We start from the raw sequence: 17,776 nt of genomic DNA, 5'->3' as shown, positions 1-17,776 counted from the left end.
ATTTACTCATGGGAAGAGTTAATCTACACTGCAGATGCAAACATTTCCCCTGAAAAGGGATAACACTGATACTTGAATGACATATCTTTATATACTTTGCTTTGTCTTATGTAAATGAAGTAGGAAGGGATTATAATCTTTTGACTCAGATATTACCAGCCTTATACACAGTCAGGACAGGCAGGAAGAGGGATGCAATGTGGCTGTCATCAATTTGTTTTTAAGCTCCAGAGCTATCAGTGGCAGATGAAAAGCAAAACAAAATAATTAAAGTTTCTGGAGCTAGTTTCAAAACAATGATTTGGATTTAAAAAATAGCCTTCCCTGGGCAGGAAAGGAAAAGATGTATAAAATATTTGAAAGTTTTTCCCTTCACTGATCATTCCTCAAAAATAATTTGCAATAGCTTGGTCATTGTTGAGCATTTCTCAGCTTCACAGAGAAACACAGGGGAAAAATCAGAAGGTCACAAACACGTGTATGTTCTCTTGTGAAAACAAAGAGTGACAAGCTTCCTTTCCATGATGAGGAAGAACAAAGACAGCCCTGAAAATGTGGAGTGAGTGAACTTGTTGCTGCAGTTGAAATAGGCTTTGCCTGTTATGTGGCAGTCACACCTTTTGAGTCACTTGGAAATCAGTGTACAATAAGCTTTAAAAAAAGCACCCTGCAGAGTATTTTACTGCCTGCTGCTGTGTCTTTCTCTGTTTCTCCACTCCAAGCAAACTTGTTGTGACTGTTTACAAACTGGAGCAGTTTCCAGCTGACCAGATTTGCAAGGTTTATAAAATTTATAGAAAGCATAATAAATGGAGCAAGATTGATGTATATGCTTTCTTCAGAGGATTTGGAGGCTGCACAACTGCAGTGTGACAATGTTGCAGTAATACAATGCCTATTCTAACAAAGGTGATGTAGAGAAAATAGGATCATCTTTAGAAAGAATGCAACCACCACAAGAATTTCAGCAGGCTCTGTAAAGCATAAATGAGTTAATCCTTTATTATTAGGTCAGTGTGAGAAACAGAAGTCAAACTGTTTCAAAGCTGGAAGCCAGCAACTGATGGCAGCTCTTAAGCAGGACAGAGGGGGCTTTGGTTTGTCCAAGTCCCTTTATCTTGCACTAGGTCTTAGCCAAGGAGGCCCAGGAGGAGCTAAGCCTTCCTTGAGGTCAAGGAAGGGAGATAGAGAGACATTCTGTGAACAGACTTATGAGTTCTTCTATCACCCTTTGGGCACTCTGCTTGGATAGTACGTGACCAGGATGGCCTGTAGTAGTCCTGCTTGTTGGCTTCCAGACAAGGCTGGCTTCTCTTGATTTGAAATATACCAGGGCAAGTATTCAGAGTGACATGAGCACACAAATATCAGCAGTAATATCAGGAATGGGAGTCACCTGCTGTGTATCAATTGCACTGGCCCTGAAGGCTGTCTTTAATGAGCACTTGGTAGCTCTCTGGCTCTTCCCAGGGTGAGGAGTAGGTAGGGTGAGCTGCCCTACAGCTTGCACGGACCCTGGAGCAGTGCCAGTAGGCTCTGGAGTTTGCTGCTGTCACTTTGAGTCTGCTTGGCAGAGGAAACAGTTTCTAGACACCTGGTGGCTTTGGTCTGACCTCTGCTGACAGAACAGGCAAATGGCCATGGCAACACCCATCAGGCTGAGCAAGCAGGTTGGCATTGTGCTTCAGATGCCCTCCTTGGGCTAAAAGCCTAGTAGAGGTCTGCCTCATAGAGCCATTGCCCAGATCCTGCAGAATATCTCCATGTCACTGGCCTTTCTTCACTCTTGTAATGCTCTGCTCAACACTTCTGGTTTTGAGTCAAACTTTTCCCTCAAAGGTGGTAAAATAAATGGAAGGAATAATCTCAGTAGAGCATATTTCTGTGTATAACAGCCAGTCTAGCAGGGCCTAATCCCATCTGTGAACTTTTCAAAACAGATAAAGGAGAACCCACAGCTTCTGCTTTCTTAGACTTTCTCCAAATTTTCCTCCTTTGCATTCTACCTTTGTTTTTTGTTTTGTTTTGTTTTGTTTTGTTTTTTGTTTTTCCCAAAGTACAGCTTTCCTGTAAAGTTCTTATTTAGCCTCATACCTGGTGTATAATCTTGGTCCTTTGAGTTTAACAGAGTTTTCTTTAAAATATTTTTCTTAAACCATGCCTCTAGGGGCATGTGGGAATTCTATCTCACAAACACAAAGCTTGTCTCTTTGCAGTTTCAGGGGAGAACTGAGAATAGTTATCTCCTGATGCCTCAGCCTAGAGGCCCACAGCCTCTCAGAATTTTTTGAAGCAAGTTTCATGAATTTTCCCAGCTCTGATGTGAGGCTGGGGGAAATGGCGCTGCACAGCAGCAGCAAGGGGAGCGTGCCATGTGCACATAGTAGGCACCGATATGAACAGGCCACACTGCAACCACAAGCAAAGAGGGCAGCCAGTGTGACCTTGCAGTGCAGAGCACCTTCACAGGAGGCCACAGTGACTCCCCAAAGAATTCTCAGATTTTCCCTCAGATTACTGAGGGTCAGCAGCAGATTATGAAACATAATCCAGATGTGCTATCTCCCAGCCCCCTCCACTTAAGAGCTAGACATAGAGAGATATCCCCAGCTGTCCCTTTTCTGATTTTACAGGAAACAACTGGAGAAATGCAAATATAAATTAATTAAAATTTATTTATCAAACCTTTCAGTTAATCCTCAGAAAATCAAGAAAATTGTTTTCTCGGTTAAAGGAAAATAAGCAAATGGATAGTAATCTGAGGAAATGACAACCTCTTTGTAAAAGAAGGCACTTTTCTCCTGTGCTCCAAGAAATAGAGGCTATTAGGCCCCACTGAAATCAGAATAGTCCCTTTTCCAGCAGAATCTCTCTAGTCTAGAGTTTGAAATGAAGAGTGGGTGACTCTAGCTGACTTTTTGCATCTCCGATTAAGCATTCTCCCTGGATTCTTCCCCACTGTCCTGTGGACCTGGTGCAGCAGTTTCCACATGCATTGTGTTGTGGTTCCCAATTTGAACCATTCGAGCATGTTGAATGATGATGGGATGGGCACCTCCTGGATCTGCAGTCCTGTAGTGCTGGCCTGATGGGAGATTAAGTGGTTGGGAAGGAGAGGGACCCAGCTGGGTAGATGTGGGATGACCAGCCTGGAGAAGTGGGTGTGTGGCAGCAGAGACAGACGTTGGAGGATGGCATTGTTGGGATAACTGGAGAGGCAGGAGCTGTTCTAGCAGCTGCTCTAGGCTTGACTGATTCAGCTGCACTACTGATGGAGACATCTGGGGAAGGGAGCCAAGGGTCAGAGCACCTAAGTTCTGCAGTGTTTGGCAGTGATCCTGATATAGCTCTTGCTTCCTTTTCTGCTCTTGGACTTGCTGTATCTGGCACCACATGGCCTTCCTTTCATTGATTTTCTCGGGGGTAAAGGTGTTCTGCACTGTCCTGGCAAACACAGGAGAGTTCTCATCCAAGGCCACCAGCACACTGAGCATGCTGGGAATCTGACTCCGCTCCAATGGATTCTCCTTAGGTACAAAAGGAATGACAGAGTTGTGCTTGGAAGGTCGCTGGATGGACTCCATTAGAGCTGAGTTTGTTTGAAACATACACTGGTGGCACAGAAAGTTCTTGGTCAGCAGAAGGATGAGGAAAGCAGAGTTTTCCATAGCATCCTGAAAGCAAGTCAGCTGGTTGTGTCCTGCAATGAGGAAGTCCTCACAGAATGTGGCACCATTGGGCACCCCCATGTTCTCCAGCAGGTCCTTGATGCGACATGCAATATGCTCATCTTCCCAAGCATGTAGAACAACAAAAGTGAAGAACTTTTTCTTTTCACCACTGGGCTCTGGTGCTAATGCTGCTTTCACAGTTTTTAAAGGAGGAGGGCAAGTTGGAGAGGCGGATGTGTGGAGGGGAGTGGGAAATGGTACGCTGTAAGGAACACTCTGAAGAGGAGAGGGAATGGTTGTAGAGGAATTGGTTTGAGGAGGAAAGGAACAAACTGAAGTGGAAGCAGCTGCGGAGTTGGAAGTGCCTGCTGGAATGTAAGAGTCTTCTATGGGTATGCAAGCAGGACCAGTATTTATTGTCGTTCTTGAATAGGGAAGACTTGTAGATAATTTTTGCTTTTGGTCTCTGTTTTTTTTTGGTACCTGAGGTTCTGCTATCACTGTGCTGGAAATATCATCACTCTCAACAGGTTGGCCCACAGCACCAAGTGTGGGCAGCTGTGTTTCAACAATAGGGAGAGATGGATGACAGGAACTGACCTGCAGTGTCTTCCCCAGATGGGGGACTTGGGGATTTGTGTCCTGAGTGGAATGACTGCTGGAGCTGCCTGTTTCCTGCAGGCTGTGGCTCTGTCTCTCTCCATCAGGCTGTCCAGTATCACTGGTGATCTCTTCACACAGCAGACTGGACTCACAGGAAAGAGTTGGCGTGCGAAAAATAGCTGTTGGCGATTGACTGATCAGGAGATTGGTGAAGGAATTGGAGATCCCTGAGGATTGCAAGGTCTGTGGGCCTGAAAAGTCTGAAGTGTTTCTAATCTTCATTGGGGAGCTTTTTGCCATGCTGTTTGGGCTGGTCATACGGACAAATCCTGTGCTCACATCAGATCTCAGTGTCCGAAACTCACAATCTGAATCCACAGTGCTGATAGCTGAGCCACACCTTTCCTGATCTACAACCGGGATGCTATTGACTGCGTCCCTCTGAGAATCCCTGTTGATATTAAAAATGTCCTCAAAGCTTGGCTCGACGTCAGCACTCTGTGCCATCTCATCAGCTGGTGGCCAAGATGATGGACTGTAGCAGCGTGGATGGAAAAAGCATATTACAGCATTTGGATTCAAGGTTTATTTCCCCGCAGTGCTCTGCATTGCCCTGGTTGTACTTCCTGTACCATGCAAGCAATGCCTTTTTGCAGCTCAGTGATTCGACTCAGAAGTGAGCTATCTCTGTCCTGAAGAGCAGAGCAAATGAACCTATGAGAAGAACATGGGAGAACATACTGAGACACGATGGGGCAGAGAGCTCCCAGGCTCTCAGAGCTCTGGTTTTTTTCCCCCCACATTTACTGCTTACAAATATGCCAGCACATGTGACATGCTACACACATAATTCCAACTCTGTTATTAAGCAAAGAGTAAGTTCTTCACATTCTTTTCACATTATAGACAACAGTTTTAAAGTCACTGCTAAATTAATCATGTATTTGGGTAAAGCCACGCACTCATCTCCTCCAGGGCCGCTCTTTGCAGTGGCAAACTAGGAAATAAAGCCCTTTCAAGTCCCAGGAAGGCCAAGAATACCCACACATCTGCTCTTGGGCTGCCTCATGTCACTGTGGACATTGGTGTGATCTCCTTCTGTATCTAATCCCTGGTCTCTCCTAAACCGCAGCACTCACCAATGCTGACTGAGCGGGGTTAGATTGAATAGCAGACCTGCAGCTCCACAAAGAGCCTGGTGAACAGCTTTCTGCATATAAAGGAAACTGGGGTGTTTACAAATAGCTCTCAACTGGGGAAAGTCTAAAATTTAAATTTGTTTTTCTCATTCAGAAAAATTCTCTAATTGCCTAATGAATGAGTTCAAGCTGAACCTGAGGAAATTTGTGGCACTTTAAACGAAAACCGTTTCAGTGAAACAGTCGATGGGGGGAAGGAAGGAATGAAAGGCCAGGCATCGAAAGAGCAGAGCGGGACCTTTGTAACTCGTTGATACCCTTCCGCCTTGTGACTCAGCGAAATGCCCCAAACGCCCCCAAACTTCTTGTGGTTCTCACCGTGCCTCTTCGGCCGCCGCTCTCCGCCCCGACGCGCAGCGCTTCCGCGGAGCCGCACCACAAGCACCGCTTCCCCGTCACACCCCCCGGCTGTACGGTCCTACCTGCGCCGCTCCCGCCGCCCAGGAGCCCTCGGCCCTGCCCCTAGACCGCCACGCACCCCCTTCCCGCACAAGCAGCACCCTCCAGGGCCAGGCCTGGGGTCGCGGATGAGGCCTGAAGTGAGACGCTCCGCGCTGCCCCGGGCCCGGCGTCGCTGCTGCCCGGGCGGGGCCTCCTGGCACACGAGGAAGCGGAGAAACTCGGAACAGCGGGGCGGAGCAGAGCTCGGCCCCAGGGCTGGGGCGGAGCGGCGCTTGCGGAGCAGGGGCAGGAAGCCCGGCCTGAAGCAGCGCCTCCCTTCCACCCCCCACCCCCCCTTTCCGCTGCACTCGCCCCGGCAGAGGATGAGCCGTAACGCCTTGTGCTGTCACCCTCTGTAATAGCTCCTGGACGTACTTAACGCAAGCTGCCAAGAGCACATGCGCTATAGGAATTACATTTTCTTACAGCGAGAGGCTTTCGGCATCGCTCCTCCGAGCGCCAGGGGCCAGAGGTACGATGGGAGAGTGACGTGTGTGCAGAGTGGGGCTCGAACACTGGGAGAGGGTTGCTCCTGGTGCAGCTCTTCCACTGAACGCATTTATTATGCAAGTGATTTGTCTAACACAAGCTTCCAACCTGCTCTAGGTAAAGGAAAGAACAAGTTTTATTTTCAAGTCTTTACCATTACTCCAACCCTAGCAGTGGTGCCACACCAATACAAAATAAGTGACACCAGGAACAGTTCCCAAGCAAACACTGCTTTGTAGAAGTGAACAGTACCTACCTCCCTGTTTTGTTTACAGCCACAAAATATTTCACTTGTAGAATTAATTTAAGCACACACAGATAATCACTGAAGTTCTTTTTACAGTCAGGAAAGACAGTCCCACTGCAGATTGACATGCTTACAAGAAAATCCCTCTACAAAAGAGCAAGTTTTTGGCTGATAGAAAGAAGCTACTTCTGAGAAACAGCCTCTCACCCCCAGCTGAAGTCAGAAAGGAAGTAGTGTCTGTAACACAGTTTTAAAACTTCAGGAGGAAAACACAATCAAAGGTCAAGTGAATAATCCTTAAGATCTCTGCAGCTTGGATGAAGTTATTAACATAATTCAACATTAAAAATAACTCGAGACTTCTCATCCACAGCTTGTCTCAGCAAGAACCTCCAGTCAGCTGTGCTGACTTAATTAAAAAGTACAGACCCTCTACCTTCCTTTTTTGGATTAACATGCTTGAAGAAAAAATACATCAAGATCCAGAATCACCCCATCTTGGTCATCAAGCCTTCTTGCAAACTACATCTTACTGTAAGCTCATTCTGGGACAGTGAGAGCAGCAGCATGACTGACTTTGGGTACATGATTAAAAGACTAAGGAACATTCTTACAGGCCTTAGCCAGATGAATTGAGCTTCTCAGGGATCTTCCTTCAGCGCATTAGTTATTATCTCCTTTGCAGCCAACACCTCTTCTGCATCTACCTTCCCTTCTAGCTTCTCTAGCATTCCACATGCTTCCCCCAGATTTGTTTTTGCTCCTTTTGGTTCTTCAGGCCTCTTAGTCACCTTTGATGAAGCAGCCTTTTCTACAGCAAGTGATTTTATATTACTTTTACCTTTTTTCCCCTTTCTGCTATCCTGTGACACTTCAGCTGTTGCCTTGAAGGGACCCACAAGCCAGTTTAGAGGGGTGTTCTGGGTTACATACTCAAATAAGACATCGAGAGACCTTTGGGCTTCAGCCACACAGTTCCGGCTCTTGGTCAGAGTTGTGCTGGAGAGATCCTGAAAAGAATTAGCACTGGCAAAAGAAGTGTGCAGCTTCCTGATATTTTGAGTTGCCTGATGCACAGCTTCTTGGATGTTCCAGGGGAGGCCATGGATGCTGACTTTCAGATTCTCATAAATAGCTTGTAGCTGCTGAGTGATGATATGCAGCATAGCTAGAGTCCGTGATTCCATCTGCTGGGAAAGAAATACAGCTCAGCTGCTGTAGCAGATGAGATGCACACCATTCACAAGAGGTCCAATTACATACACCCACATATACCTCCATTTGGGAAGCTGTTTTAACTTGGTGTCCCTTGGGTTGAGTCAGACACCAGCTCACCCACAGCTGATGGAGTTTCTCTTGCCCGTCCAGAAGCTTCTGGCCAACCTCCTTTTTCACAGATTCAATCTGATAGGAAAAATGAGAGGCATAGTTGCATTCAATGTACATACAATCAGCTAAGCAAAAGTGGTTCCGTCAGCACTTCAGATAGGCAGGGACACAGCTAGGTGCAGGATGGAAAAGCACCTACAACCAACTCCTAAAGCAGAAAGGTTACAGAAGGAAAAAAAAAAAAAAAAAAAAAACCATGTTTGTACCAGATTTATTGCCAGCTGTAGTTGTGAGAGTGCATTCTGAGTGCTTTGTTTAACATGCTGCAGCTTGTTCAGGGAGAGCTGATAGGCTCGGTGGCGGACTTTGCTAGAGAGGGAACCCAGTCGAACAAAATAATTCTGCTGCTGTTTCTGCTCCTCCACAGAAGCCATACCAAATCCCTCAACAGCAGTGGCAAGTTGACCTGAAGGAAACAAGAACAGAGGTGTAGCTGTGCTAGCTGTAAGGAATGGCAGGGAGTAGTAAAATCCCACACTGGAAAAGTAGAAGACTGAAGTTGCTGTATAAGCAGTAGAGGTTTGCAGATGCTCAGGTATTAAAGGTGAGCTAGTCCCCAAACAGAGTGTTCTCTTCAGATAAGCAGGCTTGACAGACAGGTTGAAGCAGGCACCCACGTTTGTCTTGAGGCTGTAGGACAAGGAGTAGCTAGCAAATTCTTGAAGTCTGTCCCACAGCAAGCAGCTAGGCAGCGTTGACAGAAAGCCATCCTGGTGATACATACAGAGCTACGTGTCTATTTAGATGACTCTTTCAGCATCAGGTGCTCCCTAGCCATGTGAGAAAGGCTTTGCATTTACAACCGCCAGCTCAGCATTTTCTCACCTAGTTCTTCTTCAGTCATGGGGAGGTAATGATCCACCAGATCTTCTGATACACCCAGGACAGATTCAACACCACCTGCCACTGCTTGTCCCACTGCCTTGGCTTTGCTCACACTGTTGAGCACCACTGAATTAGTTATCTCCACACCCTCTTGGATGGCTTCTCTGCTCTGCTCAAGGGCTGTATTTATTTTGCTAGCTATGGTGCTGTACGCAGCATCCAGAGCTGTACTGACTGTTGAAGCAACCGCTGATTTGGTCTTCTCCATACCATCCTGAACAGCCACTTTTGTTAGATCTACTGCCTCTATCACCTTGTTAGTCACAAGGTTCTTGGCACCCTGGGCAACCTCCACAGCACTGACAATAGTATTTGCTACTGCAGACTTGGTCACTTCCATGCTGTCCTCCACAACATGCTTACTGAGATCCACAGCTTCTGTCATCTTGTTACTCACAAGGTCTTTGGTACCCTGGGCAGCTTCCACAGCACTGACAATAGTGGAAGTAACCGCAGACTTAGTCAGTCCCACGCTGTCCTCCACAATGTGTTTAGTGAGGTCTACTGCTTCAGACACCTTGTTAGTGACAAGCTCCCTGGCACCCTGAGCAGCCTCCACAGCACTGACAATCGTATTGGCAACTGCAGACTTGGTCATCCCAATACTGTCATCCACAATGTGCTTAGTGAGGCCTACTGCTTCAGTCACTTTATTAGTTACAAGGTCCTTTGCACCCTGAGCAGCCTCCACAGCGTTGTTAATGCTGTAAGTGACCATTGACCTGGTCAGCTTAACACCATCCCCAACAGCATTTTTAGTGAGATCCATAGCTTCAGTCACTTTATCAGCCACTGCTTCTTTTGCCTCACAGGCAGCATCCATAGCAGATGTCACTTTGGTGGAAACCAGCTGTTTGGTGTCTGAGAATACCTATGACAGGAAGGGAATAAAGATTATTTTTTTCCTGAAGCGGGTTTTCCTTCCCCAAAGTAGCTTTTCCATGTGGATAACTGTGTGCACTCTGCTAGTAGACCAGAGAAACACACCGTTTCACGTTTGTTTCCACATGCTGAAGGCATATCTCCAGCTTTCATCAGCTAGCTATGAGTCCTTTAGCCTATACCAGGGACTGACCTGACAGAGCACTGTTGCCAAATTTTATTTCCCCAAGTTCCTCTGTGCCCATAACAGTTCCATCAAGAGATCAAGCCATGACTCCCCCAGAAAAAGCTTTTACCTTATCTGCTGGCTGTTGAAGAAAAGGCAAATTCTCCTCCAGCTGATCCAGTCTTTTACAGGCATATTCATTTGCAAGTGCAACTAGACAAAAAAAAAAAGACAGTACCAGTTTAGACTTCAGTTTTCAGAGAGGTTTTGACCCTACAATGACCAACAAAGAGTGCTCACAAAAGCAAACAAAAACACTGTTTTAGGATGAGATGCATGCAATACCCCTAAGTGACTGGAAGGAGTGGAGCCAGGATCCACCTCGACCTAGACCTCATTTAAGGCTTGACAGTAGAGGCAAAGGGATCTTGTTGGAGATTTACTGTGTACCTAAGGCCTTCCAAAGGTAAGCCAGTTTTCTTCCTTCATTTCTGTGTCCGCAGCTACTGTGTTTGGGCTTGTCCTCATTTACTGCAGCCAAAGACTTTAACACCCTGCTATTACTGCTATACTTTCCACCCCATTATAACATTACAGGGGAGTCAAGAGGCCAGACTTCACATACTCTAGTAACAATATTACATCCAGCAAATTCAGTGAAATTATTGAGCTGCTGAAAACAAACAAGCAGGGGGCTGAGTGCTACCATTAACTAGAATGTACTCTAAAGAAAAAAAGAAAAAAAAAGGATGTCACTGAATGAGTCCATGAAACTCCCCTCCCTCTCTACTCCTGTATAGGAAGGGCCCCCTTGCTTACTTTGTGAATCCAGTTGGTTCAGTATGGGCTGTGCGCCACCAACCACACTGCCTACTGCAACTGCAGCCACAGTCTCAGCCACATTGCAGACACCACTGAGGCAAGGATGCATTTCCTTAGTAGAACTGTAGGCAGATGAGACCATGTTGAATGCAGAATTAAGCAAAGGCAGGTTGGTTATCCGGTTGACAGCACTCTAAAACCATAGAGAAATGTGTGAAGTCAGAACCAGCCTCAACCTAGTGTGTGAATATAAGCTATTAAAGATTCTAAGGCATTCAGTCTATCTCATCTTTTTTTTTTAGGCTCAGAGTTGAAGAGACTTGCCCAAAGACAAGTCTTTGTCAGTAGCAAGCCAGGAATAGAAGCTGGAGCTCCAGGCTTGTCATGACTAACTCAAACTTTGTTTTAGCACCATCAAGTTCAAATGCAGAAGTAGGAACTATAACAGCCAATGTTTCAGAATTATTTGCATTACCTGAGCCAGCCATGGAATATTTCCTGGGGCGAGCTGGCTTCTGTATGAGTTTGGACTTAGGCACAGCTTCATTTAGTCATTCTTTCTGCTACCCCCAGCCTGTTTTTGAGATGCTGGCAGAAGTTGCTAACCACTATATGTCAACAGGTAGTTTAACTGCCACATGATAAAGTACCTACCTCTTGCTGCTGTTCCTCAGCCTCCCAATCTTTTTTTGGGATCTGCTTTGATGCCATAGTGAACTGCAGCTGAAAGGTTAAAAAAGGGCACAGATGTACAATTTAAGATTCTGCCAGTTAACCATAGTCACAGTAATACTTGCGAGAAGTAGAGGGCAACAAAGTTTGGATCCAGAGCAGTCTAGGAACTTCACAGTAGCATTGCTACCAACTTCAGCAATGCTGGAAGTCTCACAGCTCTGGGAAGAATATGAAGATGCTCCAGAGCAGGCTGTGTTCCTGCTGTAGCATTCTGATCATCTACTTAAAAACTTGTTCTGGTCCTGCTGGAGAGCAAAATTCACCTCCTATGATACTAACTCCCAGAAGCATTCTTACTTTGTAATGGGATTTAAGAAGTTCAAGTATAAAAGTGATACAACAGCTTGAATGTGTATTGTCTCACTAGCTTGGATCAAGGTTGACATCCAGACACACCAGAATAATGACAGATCTAAGATTGCATCTTGCCTCAGTCAGGCATAGCAGAGATTTCAGCATACTTGTTGTTCCTTGCAGTATCTGCTTCCCTGTCTTGCCAGCTAGTGTCTCTCTTCTTAGAAATCCTACAGCATTTTTCCAGTGGGAATCCCTCAAACCAGAATTCATTACAAACAGGATTCCCAAGCCAAGAACTAGACTTCCTAGCAGACTATCCAAAATGCCTGCCATCTGATAAGCAGCAGAGACTGCTGTCTCTTTCTTGTCAACACTGACCTGCTTAATTCTTACATTTTGCTGTGGAAACAGGAACAGAGAGTTGGGACAGAAACAGTGAAACGGTCATTCGTTTGCTCAGAACAGATGATGGACAGAGCTTGGGGAGACTTCTCAGTAATCAGTGCCACTGTGTTTGACAGTCTGGCAAGTTATGTATGGAATTAATTGGCACTGTGGTGTGAACAAGGCAGTCAGGGATGCAGAGTACATGCCTATAGCAGGAGTTGTCACAAACTGGGACACCCTCCTTTTCCTCTGGAGGGCCAGCTGACACAACACCACATCAAAGGTACAGTTTAAACTTCAGCAGCCTGGGAAAGTTTCTAGAAAAATCGCTCCAAGTAAAAGCAAGGCTTGAATGCAAGTTTCATGCCCAAAGTCCATATGGTTTGCGCAGTCAGTAGTTACTCCTCTCTCAAACAAGTTTGTTTTTTTGAAGCTGAGAAGCACAGCTATTTCAACACCATTACAAACAACTCCTTTGCTGAGTTGCATCACTTCTCAACAGTGAGAAACACTCATACTATAGTGTCTCACTGGCTGGTGTCAGGGTTAGCACACAGAACAAAGTACAGCCAGAAGTAGTGCTCTAGCTGCAAGCGTAAGTCAGGAGTAATTAAATTAAAAAAAATACAAAGATTTAGAATCAACCTCTGAAGTACTAAGAGCTCTCCTAAATTATGGAGGCAGCAGTTAGTGACAACCCTCACAGCACAGTCATGTTAGAACATAGTTTGCTGTCCTCCAGAGGAGGAGTCAGGGTGTGTTGCAACTCCAGTGCTTGTAGCATAGATGTGTCTTTGTGAGTCATGCAGACAGGCTAGTTTTGTTTTCTCTTTCTGTGCTCTCACCTCCAGAGGTGGGGAGCAGATCTTATGTGCTGCTATATCACAGGGAAGCGCTGTACTCAGCAGCTCCACGAGTTGTTTCATACTCTCTGTTGGGAGACGTGACTCTAAACTGGGGTAGCTGCAAGCAGAAATCCCACAGTCTCCTCTACCAGCAGGCAGCCTCTCAAGGAAGAAAGCAGAAGCAGCATCACTACTTGCTCTAGTTGCATTAAGCAAACCAATTCTCCCTTAGCAGGACAGCTTTGTCTTGCAGATGACTTCATATTGCTACAGCAGAGATACGAGGTCACTGCTGGAGAACATTCTCAGAATAGTTCCAGAAAAAAACAAAACTTCTCAGTACATCTCTCTAGTGTGGCATAGTCACATAGCTATTGGTTATTGCCAAATTTGACACAACTTGGAATTCAGCAAAACAAAGGGCTAAGGCACCAAAACTCCAGAGCTGCTGCCTGCCTGTTTTCTTCACCTCAGTCTATCACCACTCTGCAATAGGGTAGCCTGGCACAAAAGTGCTTTCTTGCTGGGGTAGGCAGCTCCCCTCATTTCTGTCTCTGACAACAATCAACATACACACATTAAAAAAAACAAACAAACAAAAAAACCCAACAATCCCCAATTTTAAGCTTGCACAGGGCTTTTCTTTTTCTCTGGAAACAAGTTCTGCCCCAGGGAAGCTGTTACATCATCCTGTGGATGGAGAGGTAGGATCTCAATTAGGAATCTTTTCTCCCCTCAGTGTTTCATCTATGGAACTCTGATTGAGTCACAGCTAATATGCCTAGTTCAATAGCTTACCTGGCAGCTCTTCAATGGACATTAACAAATGAGGCTAAATTTAACAATTTGGATATGAGCAGGGAGGACTGTCCAGGGCAGAGGTATTAATCTTTGTTTGAAGCACTTATTTGCATTTTTTTTCAGATTTATCATTAATACCCTAGTTACCATAAATGTGGTTGGCATAATGTGGTCAAGAGAATTTCTGCTGCGGGGGAAATGGCAGTGCCCTCAACCAATCATGGTGTTTGCAAACACTCAGGGTAGAGCAAGATCTGGAAATGGGATTAGAGAATTTAGGCCTTGGAACAGCAAATACAGAGTTGCTGGCAGAAGTACACATCTGCAACCTTTCTGGAAAGGCTATCACTTTTAGGATGCCTCAAAGGCTAAAACCACTTCTGCAGTGGGAGTCAAGGATTGCTCCCTCCCAGAATCCCATGGGAAAATGAACACCATTGGTGGCCATTGCTAAGTACTTGCTTGGGACAGGAAGCATACAAGCTCCTAGAATTTGGAGATAATTAAAACCATTTCTTCTATTCTAAAGAGAAATAGCTTCTGGGCTTCCCAGTATTTTCTGTTCACTGATTATAACGCAAGAACTTCCAGAGCTCTGGACTGCACCTGGAACTTGCAGAGCAAGAAACATGCTTTGCTGACTACTAAACAGGAATTTCAATCTGTCGGTTTCAATAGAACCAACTTTGGTAATGAAGTCTTTCACAGACACAATTTCAGGTAGCCACAACCATATGCAGAATCCTGTCAGTCTTGAGAAACACCACACAGGTTTGCCAAGTACTCCTTCAAGCAGCCAGGCAAGGCTACATGCACAGATGCAGCCTCTGTCCGCCCATGAGCAAGAAGTTACCTTGTCACTAACCCCTTCGTTAACTCTATTATCATGCCTTCACCGAGTGATCATCAAGGGAAATAGCTATAGGCAGTAGTGTCAACAGGAAGGGCATGCCCACCTGAATCACAGATCAGCAGCAGGCACATCACGCACAGCCATGTACTGCAGACCCCCTGCCCTGCCTCTTCCCTCTAGAGAAAGAAGAGCTTTTGGACCTGCAGCTGCCCCAACACAGCTCAGATCCACAGGGATCTTATCAGAAGCTTCTTCCAAGCCCTAAGATCTTTTTCCTGGCATACCAGGTAAAGCACTGTCACCAAGATGCCACTTTGTCTCTCTAGTAGCCCATCCCAAGGCATCTTTTGTGCCTAGCAATAGGGAAAGTAGCAAACAACACTGGGACTGCAGCTGCCCCTAGGGAAGCTGATAGGGGAGGAACACAACCCAAGCAGGAAAAGGATTTTAGCCTTAGTGCTCCCCAGAAGCAAGAGTCAGCTTGAAGCCCAGCCTCTGCCTTACATCTCTGGGAGGGCTGCAAAGCAAGAGCCAGCCTCAGCAGTCTCACGGTATAGGAATAAGCCAGATGCCCAACCCACAACATCCTCCCCACCAGCCCTCCCTCACTTACCTCGCCTGCGTCCTCGGTTTCAACAAGAAAGAGAGGGAGCCTCGCCTCGCTTAAATACCCGCGGGCCTGATGAGCAGACCAGATAGCCAATGGACGCACGACACGCGCTGCCCAGGCCAATGGGAAGAGAGAAGCGGGAGGTGTGAGGAGGCTCCTCTGAGGGGTCAGAGCTGAGCCGCCCCCCGGAATAGAGACAAAACTGATGGGGCCTTTTAGGGGACCGCGTTGGAGGGAATCCGTCCCTGCTGTGTTCCCTGCCCGGCAGGGAGTGTTGCAGTAGGACCAGGGGCTGGAGGTGCTGCCATGGGGCCCACCCAGTGCTTGGCCCTCGGCCTGCTGCTGCTGCTCCATGGTGGAGATCACAGAATGTTAGGGATTATGAGGCATCGTCTTCCAATCAAGATGAAACATCATCTAGTCCAATCCCCCTGCTGGAGCAGGGGATCACAGAATCACAGAACTGTAGGGGCTGGAAAGGACCTCTAGAGATCATCAAGTCCAATGCCCCAGCAAAGCTGGCCCCCTACAGCAGACTACACAGGTAGAGATGGGTGAGGTACTTGCACCAAGCATGCTGTCCAGACAGAGATTGAGAGCTATTTCTGCAATCCTTCCAACAAAGAACTGCTGCAGAGCTGTCTGTGCTGTTGGGGATTCACGTCTGGGCCTTGCACACCACCCACAGTGTAGGATCATGCATCGCAGCTCACATTCAGCTGCAGTTTGGGAACAGGAGTTCAGCCTATTTCTCGGGTCAGGGCTCAGCCCCTGCCAGCAGGCAGCTCATGCTTGGCTTTTGCCAAAGCTGTGTTAGCAGCCAGCAATGTGGTTGGCAAGTGCTTGGGATGGCATGCCTTGCTGGCACTAGGCATTGCCCAGAAGTCTCAAAGGAGTAAGACAGACGGTCTGTGGTTCAGCGATTGGTGTTTCCTTTGCAGATCTCCCCTGCAGCATGAGCTGGAACTGCCAAAGATGGCAGGCACTCTTGCCCCCAACCTGCGCCTCGGCACAGCAAATACATAATGAGGAAAGGTGCTGCTTCTCCAGCTGTGATTTTCAAGGTAGAAGTTGTCTTTCATTTTCATACTTGCAGAGTCCGCAGCAATACAGGACTCTGAGCCTGGCTAGAAGAGATATGGGCTCTTTAATATACAATAAATAATGAATGTTTTAGTATTTTGTTTTTCTGTTTGTGTTGCTTCATGTTCAGATCTCAAAAGATGGTTTGAAGCTATTAAGCTTGCTGTTGTCTGTTTTCCAGATCTGAGGGGAGGAAACTGAGGCACAGGTAAGAATTATCTGAAGTCTTCTAATATTCAACTGATTGAGTCACTTTGTTTTTGGCCCATGCAAGCAGGAGACCTTGGGTCTCATTTCTGTGTTGCCTATGGAAGCCATGAAGGAGATGGGGCGCATCAGTGTGTTTTGAAAGCGTGTTGTTAAGCTAACAAAAACATTGACAATTATCACTTTGCAGCTTTGAGGTTAAAAGGAATCCCCCTCCTTACCTGAGTCAGACTTATCACCATCTTATTGCCTGAAGAATTTTGGAGATCTCAATATGGTGGCTTTTATATGTTGTGATGTGCACAGGGGAAGGATGGATGTTCTTATCTGTCCTCAAAGATCTGAGGAAACGTTTTTCTTTCAGGAACCCAGGAATCAAGAAGTTAGTCCTGTGTTTTTGTAAATGTTTGGGCTATATATGGAGGTGGGCTTTGTGTTCAAGTAAGCTAGTCCAGGGGTGTGCAGGGCCTGAGCAGACTTAGGTCTGGTGATGATGGTGAAAGTCCCATAAGCAGACTAAATTGCATTGTTTAAATGGGTAAAACAGCGCTTGCAATCTGCACAACACATCTTCATGTGACTTGTAGCACAGAGGAATGTGTGTAGAAGTGAGAATTCCCATGTTCCTTTGTAAGTGGCAGGTGATTTGCATGAGTTAACACCAGAAATTATAATTAATTAGACAGTGTTTGATATCTGAAGTGTCACTTTGGTGATCCAGGACAAAAATACTAATGCTTGGAGCTGCTGCTCAGTGATAGACCTGCCAGTACTGTCAGAACTCGGAAATTTTGGAGATTGTAATTTAAAAGCAAAGGTTTGCGTGCTCATTTCTGTGATTCTCGTTATGTATATGCACCATATAACTAAAGCAAAGATAAAATCAGTTCAGAAGTTTGGTGGGTGTGGGAAGGTGTAGGAGGAAGCAGAGAAACATGCTTGCGAAAGAGTCATGCTGGCTGGAGCAAACAAACCCTGTGGCACCAGACAGAGTTATTCTGCAGCCCCTGTGCATGTGCTACAACGTCAAGACATAGTGGAAGTGTGGAGGATTTGAAGGATCAGGCCATTACAATGCTTTCCCTGTGTTAGTCCCCGTTCCTCTCCCTTCTCTGTGGTGTGCTCAGCATCATCTCTTTGGGGACCAGAAGACATGCATGACAC

General features: G+C 46.2%; 2 protein-coding genes across 3 annotated transcripts; both read right to left on the bottom strand.

Moving 5' to 3' along the window:
* Positions 1 to 2,657: 2,657 nt before the first annotated feature.
* On the bottom strand, positions 2,658 to 5,975 carry TICAM1 (toll like receptor adaptor molecule 1). Of its 2 annotated transcripts, none has more exons than XM_042835690.1 (2): positions 5,952 to 5,975; positions 2,658 to 4,988 (listed from the first exon to the last, which is right to left on the bottom strand). In XM_042835690.1, the coding sequence occupies exon 2, from the start codon at positions 4,779 to 4,781 to the stop codon at positions 2,931 to 2,933; it is 1,851 nt and encodes a 616-aa protein (XP_042691624.1). In that variant the 5' UTR covers positions 4,782 to 4,988; positions 5,952 to 5,975; the 3' UTR covers positions 2,658 to 2,930. The 2 variants fall into 2 exon arrangements, with proteins under 2 accessions (XP_042691624.1, XP_042691623.1); XM_042835689.1 differs by lacking the exon at positions 5,952 to 5,975 and adding an exon at positions 5,792 to 5,896.
* Positions 5,976 to 6,574: 599 nt separating this feature from the next.
* Positions 6,575 to 15,336, bottom strand: LOC122169470 (perilipin-3-like). The gene is made up of 8 exons (XM_042835681.1): positions 15,326 to 15,336; positions 11,449 to 11,517; positions 10,792 to 10,987; positions 10,103 to 10,185; positions 8,865 to 9,795; positions 8,246 to 8,445; positions 7,926 to 8,054; positions 6,575 to 7,840 (listed from the first exon to the last, which is right to left on the bottom strand). Exons 2-8 carry the CDS (start codon positions 11,503 to 11,505, stop codon positions 7,292 to 7,294), a joined length of 2,145 nt encoding a protein of 714 aa, XP_042691615.1. The 5' UTR covers positions 11,506 to 11,517; positions 15,326 to 15,336; the 3' UTR covers positions 6,575 to 7,291.
* Positions 15,337 to 17,776: the final 2,440 nt, after the last annotated feature.

Source organism: Centrocercus urophasianus, unplaced genomic scaffold (genome assembly GCF_019232065.1).
Source record: "Centrocercus urophasianus isolate 14NV4802_14NV808 unplaced genomic scaffold, USGS_Curo_1.0 seq_54, whole genome shotgun sequence".
Taxonomy (NCBI): Eukaryota; Metazoa; Chordata; class Aves; order Galliformes; family Phasianidae; genus Centrocercus; species Centrocercus urophasianus.
This window is presented reverse-complemented; position numbering and strand designations above follow the sequence as displayed.